The 7611-nt window shown below is 50.4% G+C and overlaps 1 protein-coding gene across 1 annotated transcript in view; it reads right to left on the bottom strand.

The window, feature by feature from the left end:
* CCND3 (cyclin D3) overlaps positions 1 to 6725 on the bottom strand; it is a 12707-nt gene extending 5982 nt beyond the window's left edge. Inside the window, exon 1 of the mRNA XM_009578860.1 lies at positions 6508 to 6725. Coding sequence (XP_009577155.1) covers positions 6508 to 6678 — 171 coding nt within the window. The 5' untranslated portion in view covers positions 6679 to 6725. The remainder of the gene's footprint in view (positions 1 to 6507) is intronic.
* Positions 6726 to 7611: the final 886 nt, after the last annotated feature.

The following is a 7611-nucleotide window of genomic DNA, read 5'->3' as shown; positions in this document are numbered from 1 at the left end:
CAGCTGCCCGAGCTTCTCTGCCGGTCCCAATTCCCCCACATCCCGAGCCACGATGAAGTTCTCTGGCCTCCAATTTCTCTCATCCTCTGCCTCAGCAGCAAATCTGGTTTTGGCAACAGGGTCCAGGTACGCCAGAAAGGCCACAGAAGATGCCCTCGTGTCCCTCCTCCCTGCTAGTGGAGGGGGGGGTGACAGCAGCCCTGAAGATGTCCTGGGAAAGGAAAACACCCTGCAGGAGCTGAAGCTCCAGGTTTGGAAGGACAGAGGTGAATTGGGATTTGTATCAGATATCTCCATTTCAGGGCCTTGTCCTACCCAGCAGAGCATCTATTCTTTTTCCAAGTAGTCTAGGATTACAAGGTCAATGCTGCCCACAGACGTGCCAAAGGGCTGCCAGAACAGATGGATTTGAAGAAGTGAGATTTTTCGTAAGGGCAGATCTTCATTTTCTCTCTCTTTTTTTCTTTTTTTTAAACCCACTTTTCCCCTTACACAACAATACCAGTTTTGAGTTGCTTAAATGAGCAGCATTGCTCAACCTGCTCCAAATCCCCTATGAGGCCAAACGCGCCGTTTGCCATTTCACAGCCTGCACTTTTCCAACCAGAAAACGGTGCTTTGCTAGCGCACGCTTGCAAGTCTCCCATATGGATGGCCAGCCTGCTAGTCTTTCCATATTTTTAAGCCAAATCCACAGGATAAAAGCAAGAAGAAACTCAGCAATGAGCTCCAGAGCCTGAGGATCACAGCACAGGTCACCGAGGATGGCTGGTTCAACGGGGGGATTGGAACAGAGGGGAGAGATCAGGCTTGGGTAAAAGAAGAAAAAGCAGGTAGTGCTGGCCACTGGTTAAACTGCAGAAACACAGCAAGGTGACACAACGAAAGAGCTGCTGGAGATGGAGACCTCTGTGCCTTGTCCCTGCCTGTCGCTCATCTGTCCCTACCTGTCAAGGGCAGCAGGCTGGGAAAGCCGGCTGCTTCCCCGTGCATGAGCCCACTTCCTTGGGAAGGGGCACAGGACACTGCTGACACCTTCAGCAGGCACTGCCCCAAGGGCGAGAGGCCGAGGCAGCTCCAGCCTGACTTCTCCAACCGAGCTGGGAGCATGGCCCTTTTGCAGACCCAGGGAGAAGGTCCAAAGGAGAACCTGGAGATTGCTGCTCATGAAGCAAACCCAAAAGTGATCACCACACCTGAAAGGGGAGCTCCTGAGCACAGAGGGGACACCAGCCCAGCGTCATCCGGGCTCTTGCTCTTTGCCTTTCTTCCCAGAGCTGCAAGCCAGCTACTGGGAGTCACCAGAAGCACATGATGTCCACGCTGGTGTGGCAGAGAGCCTGTCCCTGCTGGGACATATTTTGTCCTAAGAAGATTGGGGTGAAAGTCAGCTCAACTGTGAGACCTCACCTGGGACAAGCTGGCTCCTACCACACCAGGACTGATCCGGGACAACAGCCTGTCCATTCGCAATGCACAAAAGCAGCTCTTTTCCAGCTACTACAGAGGTTCATCATCTTCTTAAAAACCTCGTTGTTACAAAAGGCCTGATCCCGAGACCCAGCCGGCACTCGAGATGCCAGCTGAAGGCGACAGGCGCCAAGGACTGTCACCAGCTCACAGGATTTAGCTCAGGGAAGCCTCTCTCCTGCCAAACCACGCTGCTCCTCGCTTCTCTCCTGCTAACCCTGGGGACTTCCCGCTCTCAGAGCAGCATGTCAGAATCTCTGAATCACTTTATCTGTGGAAGAAGCAGAACAAAAGGCTGCAAGAGATAGGCAAGCAGGTTTGCGACAACAGCACCACGCAGTATAGCAAACATCCTTTTCCTGGCATTTTGTTTTGCACCTAATTGAATCAGTCTCTGCCTGGCTAATGAAAGAGAGGAAGAAAGTGGAAAATGTTCCTTTGTTTCTCCAGCCAGCGGAGCCCACCCTCTTCGTGGAAGGGCCGCAAGCTGCCAGCGCTGCCCACTGAGCATCCCATCGCCGGGAATGCATCAGGTCCCCCTTCTGCAAGATCCCCCAGGGCAGAGCTTCCCCTCTGCAAGCTTGATCCCTCCTGGCTGCATCCCACAAGAAAGGGGAGGGGGAAAAAAAAAAAAAAAAGAAGGAAAGCAGCTACCATTTCCCATGGCCTCCCCTGCTCTGACAAGGTGATCTCAGAGCACAGTCCTGTTGCAGTGAAACAGCAGTGAAACAGCCTCAAGCCCCTGGTTGCTGCCTCTGCACCCTCTCACTAAGACAGATCCAAGTCACAATCAGAGACTGTTTTACTCTATTTACAGCTCTGCAAACACAGACTGGGATGTGACAGTCACACCAGCTTCTCTGCTTTTCATATAGTGACAGTCACTCTGTACATCAAGCTCTACCCTCAGCAACACCCACACACCCGCTATGCCTACAAGGACCCTGTTTAAACCTATCTGGCGAGGCTGCACAGGGAGCAGAAAGCCCAGCTCCTCTCTGCAGCAGCCCTGTCTGCAGGAGAAAAGGAAGTTGCGCTCGATTTTGTCACTCAAGTTGATAATTTTACATTATCACAGACTTGATGAGACACCAGCAAAGCGGGAGCAGGCTGCACTCCGTTGTGCTCGCGAGCTGACTCAAAAAGAGGGTGGAAAGAGCTGTTGATGTTGCTGCTGGCCACCCACCCTACATGGCAGCTGAGACACAGCTACAGAAATGAACAGTCATGAAAGTCCATTTGCAAATAGGAAATCTGGGGCAAACGTTTGTTTCCATCCCCTGACCAGAATGCAAGACTGGATGTCAAGGGTAAAGGTGCAAACTTCAGATAAAGAAACAGTCACATCTACCCGACCCATGCAACAAGCAGAAGGTAAAACAGTAAAACACAAGCATGTCTTCTGGAAAGTCAATGCTCTATCACAAGTGAACATCCCTTTCTACTCAGCTGTTACCTCCTTCTCTTATTTTCACTCCTCACACCTGCTGTCACTGCTGCTCCCTTCATTATCTACCTAGTGGCTTGACCCTGCTTACGGTCTTTGCTAGGAAACACTTGGCAGTTTGCAAAACTGACCTTAGGTCAAAGATTTCAGAGGCAAGCCAATGTATTAGGAACAAACCAGGCAGATGAAAGTGACCTACAATTGCTCTCCCCAACCTTCAAGCAGCTGAACACCCTCTTGCGCAGGCCAGAAAAGCCTTTATTAAAAAAATAAAAAAGAAAAGAAAGGTAGGTTAGATAACGCCCTTGACGGAAATCCAACTTCCTCCAAATGGACAAGTCCCTCGTTGCATCATTTCCTTCTCCCTAGAATAACTTCATCAAGATTTTGTTTCAAATGTGTCCTTTCTAAACCGCTGAGCTGGTGCCAAGCATCCCGGCAAGAGGAGGAAGCAAACATACTGGGAAAGTGAGCCAGCTTCCTCTGAAAGGCCGGGGACAACACACTGGAAGCTGAAATGGCACTGATCCATGAGGATGCACCATTGTCCAAACCTTGATGAAGAAGCTCCTCTTCCCCTCCCCACCCTCTTCCACTGCAAGATTGTGAAAGAGAAGTAACATTACCACAATTAGCACAGAGGAGGAAAACAGCAGCTCGCCCTGGTTTTGTAATCAGGGTATTAACTCTTGTCAGGTCCCAAAGCGAAGACAAATCCTTCACGTATCTTCAGATGTTAGCTCCACTTCCTATTTACAGTGCTGAGCAGTGAGAGACTGGAGCAGGATCTGCTCCAAACAGGTTAAACATCTACCGAAAGCAAAACCTTGTGGCGGGCAGGGAAAGATGACCTCCAGATCACAGGTTACAGAGCATCTCCTGCCCAGACATCTGCAAACGCCTCAGCACCTCTCCTTAAGGGCTGTGGCTGGTTTGTGATGCCTTCTGCTCCACCCTTTGGCTAGCACCGATTACCAGGAATAAACCCCTGCACTGCTGAGTGCTCACGGCCATCCCCTTGGGAAGGAGAAAAGGGATCCTATTTGCCTGAAAAAGCTATCTTCAGCTATCCCAAGAAAGGACTTTTGACGCCCAAAACAAAGCCATTCTTGTCCACCTCAACTGCGTACTGACTCCGGAGCACAATGATGAAAGAGATCCGTGCCAACCATCCGGCTGTGCCTCCTGTTGCACTGAGGGCAACCCAGGATCCTGGTGGGAAAAAAGTACAGGGAAGGAGAATTCCAGTACTGAGACCTGCACAATCAGAAGTGAGCAACAGGCGGCAGACAGCGCTTTCCTCCTTCATCTCCACCCCAATGCTGCCAGGAGGAGGGAGAAGGGAAGATTAACGTTGTGGCACTGCTTAGCCACAGCTTCCTGCTGACAAACCTCCGGGGGGAAGAAATAAAAAAGACTCTGCGTGAGGAGGCATCAGCATTCGAGTGCAAGAGTGAAGGAAAGCCTCCAGGGATGTTGCACATGCTCTGCCCACCACCCACCTGCACATCTCCTAACTGTTCTCCTTTGGAAGGAGCCTGCTACAAACACAGCTCAAGATTCAACTGAAAAAAGCAAATCCTCACTAAGAGTAAATCACCAAATAAATCAGCATGAAATACAACTGGGATCCATGGGAGATATGCACGAGGTGCCCTCCAAGACCAATTCCTTGTAGCCCAAGGTCCACGCTGCAGAAATCGCTAGCATTTGCTGTGACGATCTCCCCTAGTCTTCAGGGATGATGACAGGACTCCCTGTAAAGTCTGGATCAGAGAGGGAGATAGAGGTGAAGCATGGCAGTAAGTTCACCTTCCTGCAACCTATATTCCTGTTGGACAGAGAGCTTATCCATCATTCTGAAGGGACAGAAATCTGGCACTGGCCCACAACATGCATTTGGATCAGCTTCATGCTCCTGAGGGCATTGAGAGCACTGTCCATGCTTTGAAATGCAGCCTGCTTGCCTACAAGAAGACTGTTAGGCACCTTCTGCTCAGCTTGTTGCCTCTGCAAGAAACAGAAGCAACTTTTGCTGGCCTAGCAGAAAAGTGAATGCAAACCAACTCCCATTCCCCCCTGCCTTTTTTCCAAGTTAAATGTTAACCCCCTCATTATCACAGGGCCAACAGGAACCCTCCTGTTACAGGCTGGGATTAGATTCATGTGATAGATCCCAGTCGTGGGAGGATACCCACGCAGAATCCATCACTGGATGAGAAGGTGCTCTCAAGGATGAAGCTTTACTGACAAAGCAAGAGAAAGCCTTTGCACATGGAGATTTTCTGGCAGCCCCCCGCAGCAGGATGCCGTGGCACGACCACAGCTCAGCATCCAGAGAAGCAACAAGCACTTGTGTTTCCTCTGTGCATTCCCATCCCTTACCACTATTCATGGTAATGATCCACATACTTTTTTCCATGAGTGCTACTTAAGACAACCACCCACAAATGACTACAGGGAGAGAGGTATGGAGGTGAGGGGATTTTCCCCAGCCTTCACTGGCACTTGGAAAAACCATGTTCATACTAGAGTTCCCCAGTTACCAGAACTGCCTTCCGATTCACACCTGAAAGTTTTGTGGGTTCACTCCCCACCCTGGGGACAAATCACACTCAGATCATCTCACCCACCCCAGCCCAAAAACCCAGATATTTAATAAGGTTATGACTAACCCTGAGAAATTCTCATAGGCAGACCATCTCCAGGGATGTTTGTTACTCGAAGCGAGGTGGCCGTTTCCTCCCAAGGGCTCTGATCTACCAGCACGGAAGGCCCCCAAGAAAAGGGGTTCTCCAATTTCCTCCCCCACTGGCAAAGCTGAACTCAGAGGTTTGGATCTTTGCTTTGAACTTTTATCAGACAAGAAAACGCTTTGCCTTTCAAAGCCTACACAGCTTCTGCCTGAGTGTACCATGGGAGAGGCAAAGTAGCCCTGCTTTAACTCAGGGCACGGAGCAGGACCCTTGAGCAGCAGCAAGGTCCCACTCACTTCCATCACCTTGGTAGCACCGTCAGCCTCGACAGTACAACCCAGCCAGCTGGATCCCAGGTCAGAAAACCTCCCATCCATTTTGCTGGTTAACTCTCCACTTAAAGCTTCATTTTTCCTACTGGTGTGGAAATACATCTCCCACATCATGCCCCTTTGCAGCCGGGGCAAGTGAGAGCTGCACGCCCCAGCGGCAGCCCCCACCTCGTGCCCCACCGGCTGCACAGAGAGGAGCCTTTGTTCTCCAGAGCTGTCACTCGAGAGCAAATCAGCGCCTGGGAGCAAGCTCAGCATGGCAGCTCCGTGCTGGCAACAAGCACTTAAGGCACAAGGAACTTTCTCTGTAACCCGGAGGTGACAAAGCTGCTTCCCACAGCAGGGAGTGAGTGTCTGCTCAGGATGGAAAGGTCTCTACCAACAGATATTACACTGGGGCAAGGAGGTGAGAAGATTGGTTGGGGAACACAGAGGAAGGTGAAGAAATGGGAGAAAGAGAACAGGAGGAGATACAGAGGCAGGTATGCTGCCAAGCAGCAGGATGCAGGAGATAAGAGAGCTGGGGAGGAGGTAGAGGGCTCTTTGAGATAGGGGTGGTTACCAGGAGCTGCTTAGGCGTGATGGAGTTGTCTGTGTAAATGCAGAGTTTCTCCACAGTCAGGGGCATGGTTTCTCGCAGCTTGGAAGCCAGGAGCATGCAGACCGCTCCCAGAAGCTGCAAGTGATTTTTCCGCATGGGGACTGACGACAGGTAGCGATCCACGTAATTCATGGCCAAGGGGAAGACCTCTTCTTCGCACTTCTGCTCCTCACACACCTGACAAAACCCAATAACAAAAATATAAAAATAAAAGGAAGTTTTAATCAGCACAGGACTCCCCAGATCCTGCCTGCACCGCAGCTTCAAAGCTTCTGGTGATGATGGTGTTTCACACTTATCTGCAGGGCTTTGAAGGCACCTTGATGCTAAGGAGTAAATTAGCTACAGGCATTAAGCCTATGACTTCGGTGGGATTACACCGGCAACAAGTTTGACCAATGCCTTACGACTTCATCTTCCTGTGCATAGCTGCAGAACTTACTTGTGCGCTACATATAAGTTAAGACCAAAATTGCTTTATTTGGCCCCTTTTTTAATGTCCCCTGTTGGGGATGTCTCCAGCCAGCTGTAAAGCAACGCTGCCATTTTCTGCTCTGTGGGGACTGGAGACCTCTGGAGAAAATGAGCAATTCCAGTGTGTCTCCAGCTGGAGACCTAATAGTGCAGGATCCATAGCCACTTCTGGCAATTCCACCTTAAGTGGTCCAGAGACACGAGAAGAATCAATGGCAGAGCCCAAATCAATGGTTGAGTCCGAAAGCCTTCCTCCTCCCTCAGCCACACTTGTCCCACAGCCACGAACAGAATCCAGGAGCTCTGAATTTCAGTCCTCTGCTCTTATCTCTCAACCAGCATCAAAACACTGGTCATATTTAACTTCCTTCTTTCAATGCAACCATAAAAATATTGAGGTTTCTCCTCATACAGCAGCACACACCACCATTCTCCTTCCAGCAGTGACTGCCTCCCCCTGCAGACTGCCATAGTGCCAGGGACACCGACACACACAGTCATGACAACTGCCAAGTGTCATCCACTTCTTGACCGCCTTTAGGGCTTCACAAGAACAGGCTCCAAAGCTGCATTTATCTAAATACTCTTCTC

Source organism: Fulmarus glacialis, unplaced genomic scaffold (assembly GCF_000690835.1).
Source record: "Fulmarus glacialis isolate BGI_N327 unplaced genomic scaffold, ASM69083v1 scaffold20035, whole genome shotgun sequence".
Classification (NCBI taxonomy): Eukaryota; Metazoa; Chordata; class Aves; order Procellariiformes; family Procellariidae; genus Fulmarus; species Fulmarus glacialis.
This window is presented reverse-complemented; position numbering and strand designations above follow the sequence as displayed.